The sequence below is a fragment of the Oreochromis niloticus genome, linkage group LG11 (genome assembly GCF_001858045.2).
Source record: "Oreochromis niloticus isolate F11D_XX linkage group LG11, O_niloticus_UMD_NMBU, whole genome shotgun sequence".
NCBI classification, from domain to species: domain Eukaryota; kingdom Metazoa; phylum Chordata; class Actinopteri; order Cichliformes; family Cichlidae; genus Oreochromis; species Oreochromis niloticus.
Window position 1 is genome coordinate 13,108,530 of NC_031976.2, and position 14,287 is coordinate 13,122,816.

Below are 14,287 nucleotides of genomic sequence, written 5' to 3' on the forward strand. Positions count from 1 at the left end.
TGTTACATTTCCCAGAATGGTTTACAAAACCATGTGAGAATGTGAACTGCAAATTCCCTGAAGCAGCACTGGAAAATGAGTATTCCTGTAAAAAAAGCCACTTTCCCATGCTGTTTTTGAGCTTGAAGGCGGAAAAAGTAACCCTTTGTTCAAAGTTCTTGTCAGTTGACAAACTGGTGGCTTTGATAGTATCTCTGAGTCCTCAACATGGGTAAGAAGAGGTACTTCTAGGTGGGGAGGGGGGAGAGAGTCTGCATTATGCTACCACAACCTGGTAAAATTGCTGACATTTGAGATAAGTGTAAAGTCAATTTCTTTAAATGTCGTTGAGCAAAAATGGTCTCAGCATGAACTGCCACAAAGCCTGTGGTTGGCCACTAATGAGCACAAACAAAACGGTGGTTGAAACTGCAAGAAGCCGAGCAAATGGGTGCTAGCTTGGGCTGCTATTCATGTGTCGGTGTAGCATTTGTTGCATTTTTTCGGTTCTCATTTAAAAATTTGCTCGCACTTTGCCAAATTTAGTCATTACTGTTTATACAAACCGTAAGCATGCAACAGCCTGTGCCTCTGTCTGTAATTCATTGCTGACAACACAGCAATCAGACTACATCCGAGCAGGACCAATATACAGCAGCAGCAAAGGAAAAGCAAATATTTCTTATCTGTTACTCTGTTATGCTTCCTGTGACACATTTACGTCCTGGATTTTAATCTACTGGGAGTTCTGTGAAATCTTCAAAGCACTAGCCAATAAAAGCACATTTAATCAAACCTTATTATGGCTAAATTTCTACTCTGGCAAAATAAAAAGGCTAGTGCTATCATCTTATACATCCAGGTGGGATTTAGAGCTGTAAAATAACAGCGGTGAGAAATTGTCAGAAAGCTGACAGAGAAACACTTTGCCTGCCGTGAGAGTGAAGGCATAGGTACAACTGATAAGGGATTGGGAGAAGGATCATGACTCTGACTTCAGCATCTAAACACAACCTGCCTTACCCTGTCACGCTTTGTTCCCTTTCCACGGTCACTATGACAACCTGCTCTTTTGCCAGACCTTTTAAAATTGACTTCAATTTACGATAATGGAGCCGAGAGAAAGGGGAAAATAAATGATATACAAAGAAAGATATACGGCACAATATGTCTCTGCATAGGCTAAACAATGCTGCTTTAGTGCGACACGCTTCCCCCAACACCTCTCCCACCAGCTCGGCACGTGACAAATTGATCCACTTCTCCTGCTTCTGCTCCGCGCTCTCCAGAGTGTGTTTTTGCAGGAATAGGAGACAAATCATGCGTGGGCTGCACCAGCAGCACCCCTGCTGGTTCGGGCTCCCCCATTCACCACATGACCGCTCTGCCCGTCACAGGCATTGGCCAGGTAGTGAGACATAACCCAGAGCACACAGCAGACCACAGGTTTTACATGGTGCACACATTAAGCTGCCTTATTCTTTCCTTCTGCTTTAACTCGCTCACTGTTTGGGGTCGGGGACCTCACAATAAACTCAAAACCTCTTCATGTACGGTTGCGGCCTCACTCGCAATTGCTTAAAGTTGTTAGACAAGGTCGGGGTTAATGATCGAATATCATTAAACAACATTAACATCTAATTTAAGCCTCCAAATACGCCTCCACGCTTGGCATACAGAAGCACAGTCTCAGAGCAGACAGATGAGTCAAGAAAGTCACACCAAGATTTGTTCTGTTTAATTACAACACTATTAGAAGCCAGCCAGCGTCACCTTAATCCAGTTTATTATTTTTAGGCAAGTGCACTGACACGGCAACAGTTTATCTTCTCGATTGAGATGGGCAAAAATCCCCCAAAATGTGGTGTTTTTATTTCTACACCTACTAGCAGGGTGGTAGCCCATCTGAGCGCCGCTGATCACTGGGCCAAAGCTAATGTTTAAATGAGATGTGTACCTGGAGAGGGTTTAATGTCAGCCCTGATGCACGCCATCATCTATTTACTCTATCCAGTTCAAATGGGTTCTCTCGTAGAGTGGTGCTGCGGAGAGGCTTGTTGTTTCGAGGGGATGACCCAAGAGAACCGCGGAGGTTCGTGGTGCCTGGGATATCGCCATGGCAACATGGTTCAATTAAGAGTGGGATGCCGGCTGTTGAAAACGGAGCGTGCCGAATATTATCTCTTAAAAATTTGCAGCAATTCAAGTCTACACAGGATTACATTTTAAAAACGACTGCCTCAGGTGTGCCAAGGTGTAGGGTTTCCCTATTTTTAGAGATCAATATAAAGTACACTGAACATGCTTCTTACTCCAGTATAGCAACAATTGAAAACAACAAAACCTCAACCTCATTAAATCGCTTGGAAACAAAGGAAAAACCCAAAACACTCGGCACAAAAACCTTAGACACACACACACACACACACACACACACACACACACACTCACACTCTAAACTGGTTGTCACTCCTGCTCAAAGCTCAGTGGCAGCAGTAAATTAGCATGAGTGAAGGAGCCCAACAGCTTTTGTGCCACAGAGTCCAAAGTCCAGCAGATAACAGCCACCGCTCGCACACAAATAAAGAAAACTAATATAAAGCTGCGATGAGCCCTCCTACCTTGCCGTCTGTGTGGGGCTCCTTCTTTCCTAGATGCTGTCCCATGCTGCTAACAGAGCCTGTAAGAAACACACAGATTGAGTTTACACCAGGGGAAGACTGTAAACAGCATATTATGTGAAGATTACAAACTCCTCCTTATCGCGGCAAGAGAGGCAAGCTCCAGAGTCAGTGTGAAACTGTAGCTTCACATACAGCCATAAAAAAAAGGCACTGGGGCTTTCCCTCCCTTCGATCTCTTAATGACAGCAATAGCATTTAAAAATGCCACAGCTGTTATGTTAGAATCAGAATACCTTCCTCTGGGATTAATAAAGTATGTGGTCACAGTTGCTCCAAGACTACCAAAACAGTAGCAAATAACAACAAAGAGCTCTAATTATTAATATCCCAGTATATTACACAAAACTGAATATATACAGCTGAAACTGAGGTGTCCCTCTTAAAAAGGTTATGATCCCTGAATCTGTATTTCAGAGGAAACAAGCAAAAAAAGCACAATACACTGTGTGCATAAAGTGAAAGCAAGCTTTTAACAATTTTCTTATTTTGGATCAAAATATGATCGCCTAAATCATATGAAGTCAAAACAAGGGTAGTTTGGAGATGTTGGAAAGCCGCCTATAAGTGAGAAAAAGCCAAAAATACAGCAAATACTATTCAATTCATTGTCCTTCCTCTTAAGGGGGAAGACGAACAGCCAAAAATGTATGGTAACAGGCACGCAACAAATCTAGTTATTTCAAATGAAATGAGGTGCAACATTTAAAGCAATTCAAAAATGAACCACTGTAGACCTTTATGAGCTCAACCCTAGCCTCCTGTTTGTGTTTGTAGTTTTGTGTTCCTTCATCCATTCATTTAAATATACTTTCTGCCTGCTGCCACTGGCTACCTGTCCATTAATGTGATCTTTAAATATTAGATGGTTCTCCACAGTTGCTCCTTCCTGTTATTGCTTTGCTGCAGGGTCTCACATATTAGTCTCATCCTCACCGTTATCATCTGACTAAAGGTTTTCTCACAATAGGGGGGAAAAAGGAAAGCATTGTAGGGCTTTCTTTTTCAGATAATCCGATAGGTTACCAGATTCATGTGATTACAGACTACAACAGTTCAGTTAATTCTACAACACTCAAAAGTGAGACTGCATGCGTTTCCCATCACTGTGTTCTTGGCATCAGAAACACGCGTGTGGAGTGATTTGGATAGAAACAGTTAGTCGATACCCTTAAGCAGAGTTTAGATCTGTGCATTTGACTTTTTTATTTTTTGAGTGTGCATACAATTTAAAATTAGTGTATGAATAAAAAAAAAAAAAAAAAAAAGCACACACCTTTTTACAGCGGTTGCTCACTACACAAATCATGGGCAGTAATAAAAAGGTGACAGAGTCTACACCCCACTGTTGTCCATGAGGATCTGGAAATCATGCATATCACTGTAACGGGTCAGCTAAAAGTAAGCCAAGTAAACATGTCTAAGCTATCCTTACTGTACTTTAGGAAAGACTAGCGAATCATCTGCCTCCATCTCACCCTGCCCCTAGCATCCACACCAACCCTCTGCATGTCCTCCTCCATGACATCCACAAACCTCCTCTGTGATCTCCTTTCTTCCTGCCTGGCAGCTCTGTGTTCAACATCTTTTGTCCAGAATATCCACCATCCCTCCTCTGCACATGTCCCGACCATCTCAGGCTTGTCTCTTTAAACTGGTCTCCAAGATGCCCAACCTGAATCTAATACATTATTTTTTATGAGACATGAGATATTGTATTACAGTAAGCATTAACAACAGTGCAGTGCTTTGTTTCAACAATTCTCCAAACCTCTGGCAGACTCGGCACAGGTGTGCACCTTTGTGTGGTGAAGGAAAGGGTTCGTCTTTGAGAACGGATACAACACGGCTATTTATTTCCACAGAGAGTGGAAGTGAAACCAGATCAAGAGGAATGAGGCGACACAATGTTATGCTAAGTGTGCCAACATGTGCACTGCAGCGTGAATAATCTATTAAGCTTAAATCTTAAAAAGCCAAACATAAAAATCAACAAGGAAGCAGTGTAAATAACAAACAAATGCAAGAAATAAACAGCAAAAATAAACTTCTTTAGATTCTTTAAATGTTTAAGTGCAAAAAGGAGGAACGTGATGAGTACATGAGGGGCTGAAATCGCATCAATTTAAATCTCTGCCCGACACTCACCACTGAAGGAAAAAACATCCAATTACACCAAAGGAATATTCTTACTTTCAAATAATCACAGCATGTATTTGGCTTTTAGAGGAGATCTGCACCCATCAAAAAAAGCCTTTCATCACCTTTTATGGCCTGTCTTCACTTTTTCACATGGCAGTGTGGAAAAGTGCTGTCAGCATTGTTCATGTGGAGCAAAAAAAAGGAACGGTAATGTGGTTTATTGATGGTCTATTGATAGTCAAGAAGGAGAGAATCAACATAAAAACCAAAAAAGCCCCAAAGGAATCTTCATTAATTCAAGAATGCCGTGTGTGTCAGCTTCACATGTATTGACATCACGCTCACATTCTGTGCTGAGGTCAATCAATGCAATTGAAGGAAAAAAAAAAAATTGTTGATCGACCTTTTAAACAATAAAATACAAAACAAAAAACACAAAACAAATCAATACAGCACATTATGCAAGCACATTTAAATTCCATGTTTGCCTTTTGCAACGGTCAATCCAGGTTAATTAAATATGAGTTTCCTCTGTACCTGCACTGAAAAAACAGATCACCTATTGAAAGGTGTTATTATATTCACGGTCGTCAGAAAAGAGGTCTATTTAATGCCAGCAGCAGCATCACAGTGGTTTGGCTTTTTATTTAGGAATGAGTGTAATTAAATTGCAATAGGCTTATAAAAGTTCATGACTGGAAACCATAAATAATATAGCTCACAAATCTTTACCCAGTAGAGTGAAATGAGCTTTTACAATTGGAAAGTCTCCTGTAAACAGCTAAACTTTGAGCTAGATTAAATTTCACCAAAAAATTGCAATTTATAAGAGGAGAAGGTGAAAAGTTTACCCTGTGTAGTATTTGAAATCTTCTTGTGAACAGAACAACTTGTAAATATAACCTAAGCTTTAATAGTGAATGTTGATAAAATCATTTGTCTCTTAGTGTTTAAATTACAAGCTATTTGCTAAAGCAGTATTAGCAGGAACTAGCTAACCTAGCTAGTTCTAACATCAAAACAAAACGGAACTATCAATACACTTTGTATGCTAAAATTTCACTTCAAGTATTCTGTGGGCTGTTAAAAATCCTCCCAATCATGTGGCTAATATAAGCTGAACACTAGAACCACCAGTGTGGTCATTTTGACCTCATCCTTCAACAACAGCAGCAAAGGCAAAAAAACAAACAAACAAACAAAAAAAAAAGATCTTGACAATCCGTTTCATGTTTACTTGCTAACTGAAACTTAGCTCTGAGCTACAGCCCTTTAATGAAGAGAATTTTATTTTAAATACAAAGTGGTTATTTAAATAAGTGATAACCATTCAAACCAGTTTGTAAAAGTTGATTCATTTCTTGAAACTATTTTTTTAAATAAGCCAAAACGATAAAGCAGTTAGCCAAATCATGCTAACACAAGAGTTCTAAAGTCAGAACACCACTTTCATTTAACACACTTGTCACTTGGATAATACAAAGATGAGAGTTTTAAATATGCCGTTAGAAATCTTTCCTCCAACAACTACTGCGCAAAAACTTACAGGGAATGAATATAACATAAATAACATAATTAAGACAATGCTAGTTGCACTAGAACCAATAAAAGACGACGAGGTGAACCGCAATTTCTGTCACACGAGGTGCCTCTTACAGTGCACCTCTATGCCATGATAAACACCTACGGATAGTCTCTTTCTGACCTTCATTAGCTCCAGCTAGACTTGAATTTTAAAGTTTCTGATTTTTACAATGAATAAGCATTCACAACACATTCTTTGCTGAGAGCTATATTACTTCTTGCCTGTTTAAACAAAACAGAAAGCTTTATTTTGTTAGAAATGACACGATATTTCTTGTAACAGTGAAAAGGAGGGTTTATACGAGTCTTGGACCAACATTGCACACACTTTCATGACTGTCAGAACCTTATCATGAAGAAATAGCGGTAGGTTTTGTAACAGAAGTGCTGTTGGAATAGTATTTTCAGGGCAATCTTTTCTGGGCTGCTTTATTGGTTTCAAGTAACATAACATAAAAATCTCTCTTCCTTTACTAAGCAAGCACAGATACTGTAAAGCTGTTTATTATATTAACTGTAGGCCTGTGTGCATGAAAGCAGCATTACCTTTGTGCAGCATTTCAAACCTCTAGGATAGTTCTGTCTCTGTGAGACTTCCTCAAACTGACTTTTACAAGATAGTAACTCATAGAAAAGATGGATTTAAGGAGTCAAGTAAACAAAATGGCACATTTTTACCCCCACCCTTACCTATATAGCATGTTAGTTCATCAAAACGTTCCCACCAAGTTTTCCCACAAAGGGAAGTAAGACACTATCGTGAAACTTTGTTTTATTAAGGGTTATATATTTATTGTATTTTTTATCCCTATTCTTAACATTATTCAATTACCTTATTGTTTTATTATTATTATTAGTAATATTATTATTTATGGCCGGAGGGATGTTTGTTTTTTAACCAAGCTGCTGGATATCTGGATTTCCCCTTGGGGATAACTAAAGTATTTGTCTCACTATCAATCATATCTGCTTGTGGATTAAAGCAGCCACAGAAACTATAAAAATAAGATGGAAAAAAAAAACAAAACATAATCCCACTGGTTAAACAAAGGGATATAATTAGAGTGCCAGTGGTTGTGCAGTCAGTGTGGCGGAAAAATGTCCGCTGAGGACTCAAATATTTGCTGGATGTGGCGAGGCGTCGCTGGGATTCTCTGCGGCTAAATGTGAGGCCTTACAGCCCGTTCCCCTCTCAGCGTTACACAATCCGAAGCCGAGATCCTGCAAGGACTTGCAAGAAAGGACTGTTGCATAATCGAGTGTGACAGAGGGAGAGGTGGAAGTGTGTATGTGGAAGGGTGTAACACAAGGCTGCAATTACAACTCAGCAGTTGCATTTAACAGTGACTTGCTAACTTGGATTTTGTTTTTGCACACACAGTCCCCCGACACAAGGGGATTTGTGTGGAAAAAGCCAAATTTCGAGTGCCCCTTTCGATTTTAACCCACATGAGTTGCTGTAACTGTCAGCACGTACCTGGAAACATTTCCATTTTATCATTAAATAAGTCATTAAGATGGAAAAGCTCTTATTATAGGATGGCTACCTAAAGCCCACCACCTGATCCATTACCATGCAAGCGGAAGCCTGTATATATATAAGCAATTATATCCATCTGAGCTGTCCATTACCTGAGGCCATTTAAAATCATCATCCTCATAGGCCACTAGTGCTTCTGCATGGATTTGATGTGGATAAGAAATGGGGCTCATTAGTTGGTAAAAAGCCTGCATACTGACATTTAAATAAAAGCTTCTAGATTTTGCATCATCTCTTTTCACCACGAATTACTTTACTTTTTGTTCTTGACAACAATCTGTTGAAAATGTAAATTTAAGGGGAAAAACAGCTTCATTGACAGAACCCTGTTTAGTAACATGACTGAGTATATAAAGCACATTCCAGAGAAACCACTACCGGTGAACCCAGTCTGTTTGTGCATCAAGATACACAAGTTAAAACTCTACCGTGTCAGGACAAAAAAGAATCCAGAAAAACTGCCAAGATTATTTAAGAAGGGGTGAGGCAAAGAGGAAGCCTTCTATTCCCTGAAAACAGTACGACAGCTATTTCTTTCTTTACTACAGGCCTGTACAGATGAAAGAGATATTACTTTTCTACATCATAAATCTCCCCCATCAGGGTCTAGTGACTTCTTTATAATGATGATGAAACAGTAGGGAAACCATAACTTTGACTACAACAAGACTCAACAAGAAATTATTGCAAACAAGTGTGGAGGGGCAAAGCTGCATCATATTAGCATGTGCTACAGCTGGAAAAGGGAGTCCTTGTACTGCTCTGTAGCTTTGATGATCTCTGTGTCCCAGCTTCTGGTTGGAGTGGCCCTCCAGAGCAGAAGGATTACAGTTGCCAGCTGCAGCAAAGAAGGTGGAGTTAGGACGAGTTAGAAGACATGGCTAAAAATCCAACAGCGGGCCGAGCCATCCAAGAGTTAACGATTATGATGGATAACACTGTGAAATCATGCCCATAAACCTGAGTTTCAGAAGCCTGTCAGCTAAAAGCAGTGACAACTGTTGTGTTTTACTTTACCTAGCTAGCTTACAGTACCATTTATGGTAAATTGTTTTGCTTGTTGTGTACAGCATTTTTAAAAAAATGAGGACATAAGGATCAAGAAAACATAACATAGTTAACACAGAAGCAAAACCTGCATGTGTTTTCATTAAACACAATTCAAGACTAACAACCCCCTGTTCTGATTAGAGCAGTGACGCAGAGTCGCTAACGTTAGACTGAAAATCAAAAAGTGAACGAGATGCTAAAAATAAGAATCAGGTAGTTTTGCTGTTCTCAAATTGAAATGAATATCTAACCAAAGGAAAAAAATAACCATTTAAAGAAAATACAGCATGCTTAAAATGTGACAAACATGACAAATATGTGTAAATATGCGTCAGAGTGGGTGAGAGCAACAGCTGAAGAAATTGATTTTTCCCCTTCTTTATTCAGCCTCACAGGTAGATAGAACACCTCCAAGTGACCACGATGGCTTATTGAGCCCACATAAAGCTAGTGCATCCCAGGAGATATTTCCACAGCTCTTCAAAGTGCTTTAAAAGCAGCAACTTTAAGGAACAACCAAAGGCAAATATTCCAAAAAAGCGACTGGCTGCTGCAGACAGATCTATTGGTATTGACTTTTGGATAAAACTAAAATGACCTCCAGCTTTAAATCTATGTTTAAAATCCATGATAGCTTTGTGTTAACTACAATAAACCCAACACATTTTTTCTCTGTCTTTATTGGACATAAGTAAATTTACTTAAGTACAAATTTATACAACACTAGTGCTCTAATACTGCGCCTGCACGCATGTGTGACCCTCTAGCTCCACGACCACACCTCTCTTCTAGTCCCTGCTCTCTTTGATCTGCTCCATCACCCAACTGATTTATAACAGAACCATGGCTACTAAGACTTCATCACTCCGGTGCAGAATATGACACACAGTGAGAAATGTTTTTGCTCTTGGATCCAACTAAAGACCTGTTCTTGCCATTTGCTGCAGCTCTCTGCTCTGCCCACCGTACTGTCTGCCAAGCTCTTAATGAAGCAGATTATGACAATACTCAGCTGGCAAACTGTTAAAACTTTCAAAGAAATATGTGGTCCAAAAGTCCACTTAGCCAAAAACATGAAAGAGAATGAGCCTGAAAGTGACACAGACAACACTGAGGTGCCAGAAGCTGCACCTTCCTCACCAGAGCCAATCAGAGGCCCATATATAGCATGTTCGTGATCCATATATAAAGCTAGCAGATCAAAAAGTAAGTAAGGAAGAGCTTTCAGGATAACAGGTCATTAATTTTGCTTCGGCTTTTGTCTAAGCCAGCTTCTCTTGCTTTGTCAGAGTGAAGTATTCAGCTTTTGAGGTGAACAAATCAAGCATCACACTGGCATGCAGTGCTTGCTGTAAGATTAATTAACCTAAACAGAACAGTTTTATTTACTACCACTGCTGTAACCACAATCTGCATGGTCCCTATACATTCTTTAAGTAACATATTCATTTTGGTCCATGCTGTATTTCTGTAGTTCGTCTCCAACGAATCAATGTGTGACCAAAGAGACACTACCTCTTTTTTGTGTGTGCGCACGCAATAAAAAAGGAACACAGCCACTGCATCTCCTAGCCAGATCCCAGCACATAGTTCTCACATACTAGCCTATGATTAACAATCACATGAGGCCCGTGTATGATGCACTCATTTAGCTTCCATAACTTGATACGACGCCTGCGTGGCACATCGTCACACAGCAGCAGACTGACAAACCCATGTCTCTAACTGGAGCATGTGATGCTTGGTTCCATTGTTTCACTTAAAGTTTGCTCTTGTGCGTTCGACACAACAGCTTCTTTTAAGCCTCGGTGACTGCACCGTGTTTTGCCCTACTGCGAGAGTCAATTGCGTAATGAATACGGAGCATGTGTGTATATGTGTGCATGTGTGCCTGTGGGCGGAAGGCAGTGGAGAAAGGGGATGAGATAAGAGATCTATAGCTCTCCCTATGTATCAGTGGAAAGTGCACTATATTCTTGACAATAGCTTTGAGGTCAAAGGTTAAAATCTGTCCCAGAGGGAGGGCAGAGCAATGCCAGAATGGCAACCCTTATAAAGAAACTGGATTGTTTCATCATCCTCACCTCCTTACTCTCTTCTTCTCTTTCATGTAATACTAAAAAATTTATATTTAAATGGATGTGAGTGCCAAGCGTTACTGCTCCTAAACAAATGCAAAAATCACACCAAATGGAGAAATCAGGGGGTAAATGTGGTCAATAGGAAAACGAAGGCTGGGATCTGTTCCACTATCAGTCAAACCAATGTAAGAAAAAAAAAAATTATTCTTTCCAAATCTACTTGACCTACTTCAAAAGAAGCACACGCAAACTCATTTTCAACCCCCTTTTTCTGATTAGCAACCACACAAGAGCAATACTCGACATTTAAAGGGCTCTGAGGCTCATGCCTTTTTATCCCTGGCTTTTCTATAATCACAAGTATAATAGCAAAAGTAATGGAAACTATTTAACTTGCAACAATTAACTAGTCTAAAATGTCAATGAATTAGTTACTACCCAGCAATCTTTCCAAAGGACAAGATAACAACATGAGAAGATCGTTTAATTAAAACAAACATATGCACTGCATTTCTTCTGTCTGGTCTCGTGTAGTACAGGAAGCCCACAGGGGACTGTTTCCACTCACTGTTCACCTCCTACACCTCAGACTTTCGATACAAGCCCAGGTCATGCCACCTTCAGAAATACTCTGATGGTTCTGCATTGGTTGGATGTGAAAGTGATAGAGGAGGAGGACTGCTGGATGATTTTGCATGGTGGTCTCAGAGGAATAATCTGCTTCTGAACAAGTCACAAGAGATAATGATGGACTTCAGAAGGCAGAAGGTGGCTGCAACACCAGTATCACTTTTTCAAATTTTTCATTATTTAGTGGCGATTCGAACACAACTCTGTCATGGATACAACCCTTGTTTCATATGACATGTGAAATAAGCACAAATAGAGAAGGTAACACTGGATAAGCAGGGAGATGATGAATATGACAATCAAACTCATTGGGATTTATGGCTGATCTTAAGCTTCTGGTACCCCATGTGTCAGAAACATGTGCACTGGAACTTGAGCATGTGGAGGGACGTAATGTTCGGCTATGAGGCCTGATTCTACCTACGGCAGCTGGATCACTGGGTCAAAGTATGGAGAAGATGTGGAAAACCCTATGCTGATTGCTGCACAGATAGGGTAACAGCTTTTGGTGGAGGCAGCATGGTGATGATGTGGAGCACCATCTCCCTCACTGGAAAAACAAGGCTTATCATCACTGGAGACGATCTCAATGCAGAGAGATATCGAGAGAAGATTCTACAACCAGTGTCGGTCCCATATCTGGTCCCACAGACTGGGACCAAACTGTCCTCCAGGATGACAATGCTCACCCCACAGAGTGGGGCTTTGCAGAGACTACCTCCAGAATTTTAAAGTAGAGAGTAGGGAATGGCCTGCCTGCAGTCCTGACCTCAACCTTATCAAACTCTTGTGGGGTCAGCTTTGGTGTGCTGTTCGTGCCAGACTGACCAACACAACCACATTAGCTGACTTGTGACAAATGCTGGTTGACGAATGTGATGCCATCCCACAGTATTGGGTGACCAAGCTGGTGACCAGAATGGGGAAGAGGTGCCATGGTTCTCCACATCTGCTGATGCCCCCATTTGTTAATGAATCAGTTCTTAATTTGCCAATATGTCTTGTTTTTACAGACTTCAGTCAATCTAATAAACACCAAAAAATAGTTGGTTGCAGAATAAGCTCTTTGGCTTTGACAAAAAGATTCTTTTTGTCAAGTTTGACCTCAATCCACAAATGCATTTTCCTTATAAATGTGGGACTATTTAAGGAGAAATAAACAGGCTTTCCAACAGTATGAGATTTATTGCCAAGTAGCACTGTTAGCACAAATCAAACACAAATTTCCTCACTTTTGTGCTATTTAGATATTAATGATCGCTGTATGTGTAACAATTTTCAAGCAAAGTTTCGTTCAGATTGGCCCAAGCGTTAAGGAGGAGGTAGGGTACAAACATACGCTGCAATCATTATAGCAAGAAGAAGACTGCATTTTCTGAGGGAGCACTGATTTGCAGAATACATTTCACCTTACTCAAAGACTTAACGTTTTAAAATGGTAACTGGACTGGTATTTGGAGCGGTCAAAAGAATTCTACACTACAAGGTGAGGAGACGTTTGGGGTTCTCTGCCCTTTCCAAGAACTATTCAGTGTGTGGACTGGAGGAGCTGGGGAACTGAACGTCAAGCCAGTGTTTTTCATCTGTGGCAGCCTAACAAAATAACAACATATTTACCGTCTACATTTTTAAATAGCTATTTTATTGATTGCACTCAGCACATGCGCTGCCTGAATAGCTCCTTTTCATGCTGAATCATTATGAAGGCTCGAATATGGAGAAACTGGCACAACTGTACAGGCTGACTATGCAAATAAAGTTACAGCAGGGTGCCAAAACCCCTTGAAATTAACAGGTTGGTGGTATACATAAAAAAATGTGTTGGTGCCTACTAACTTTTTTGGACTATGTTAAACTTGTAGTTTTGACTAACAACTCGGCCAATTAAAAAGGGATTAATTAAGTAATTTAGAAGCAAATAAGCCCAAAATTTTATATTAAACCTCTGAAATTTCAGAATTTGACATTTTTTCTTTTCTTCATTTGTGTGAGGTCTGTCTATGCTCTACTGACATCTTTTTCACTGCCCCTCTGGTTCTGCCACAGATCTCTTCCTCCTCATAAGTGCTTGCTCAAAGAGAAGAATCAGATGAGATCATTAGAGTTCTCTCTCTAAAATCAAAGCATCTTTAGCTTACTATGTAAAGCGCCCTTCACTTCGGGTTTTGCATGTCTTGCATTGACGCCATTAAAAGCAAAAACAAAACAAGCTGAACGGAATTTAAATGAAAACCCTTCAAGTCGTTTTCCCCTTTCATCAGTATTCCTCTTGAATGAAACGACAGTTGGCCATGCGCATCTGCCCGAACTACAGCAGTTCCACCACAGAGAGAGGTGATGCTAGCCTGCAGGCTCCAGCTGTCTGCCTAAAACACCAGAGTCACTGCATTCTTCGCTTCTTGCTCTGCTAACATGAGATAATTGGTCTCAGGGTTGAGTGATTTATTTGGATAAGCTCCCCTTTCTTTGACTAAAATATCAAACTGAGGCACTTTTCATCTTAAACTTGCAAAGATGCTCTGATGTTGTTTCGAAGGAGGGCCATGACAGCATAGACTACAAATATAGTCTGTATAAATACAGAGCTGCTATTGCATAGA

The 14,287-nt window shown here is 40.2% G+C and overlaps 1 protein-coding gene across 1 annotated transcript in view; it reads right to left on the bottom strand.

The window, feature by feature from the left end:
* The window catches only part of LOC100702442 (myelin basic protein), a 51,135-nt gene that overhangs the window by 34,586 nt on the left and 2,262 nt on the right, over positions 1 to 14,287 (bottom strand). The window contains exons 2-3 of the mRNA XM_025911162.1: positions 4,197 to 4,341; positions 2,601 to 2,659 (exon numbers count right to left, since the gene is read on the bottom strand). Of these exons, the coding sequence (XP_025766947.1) occupies positions 2,601 to 2,659; positions 4,197 to 4,245 (108 nt within the window). The 5' untranslated portion in view covers positions 4,246 to 4,341. The remainder of the gene's footprint in view (positions 1 to 2,600; positions 2,660 to 4,196; positions 4,342 to 14,287) is intronic.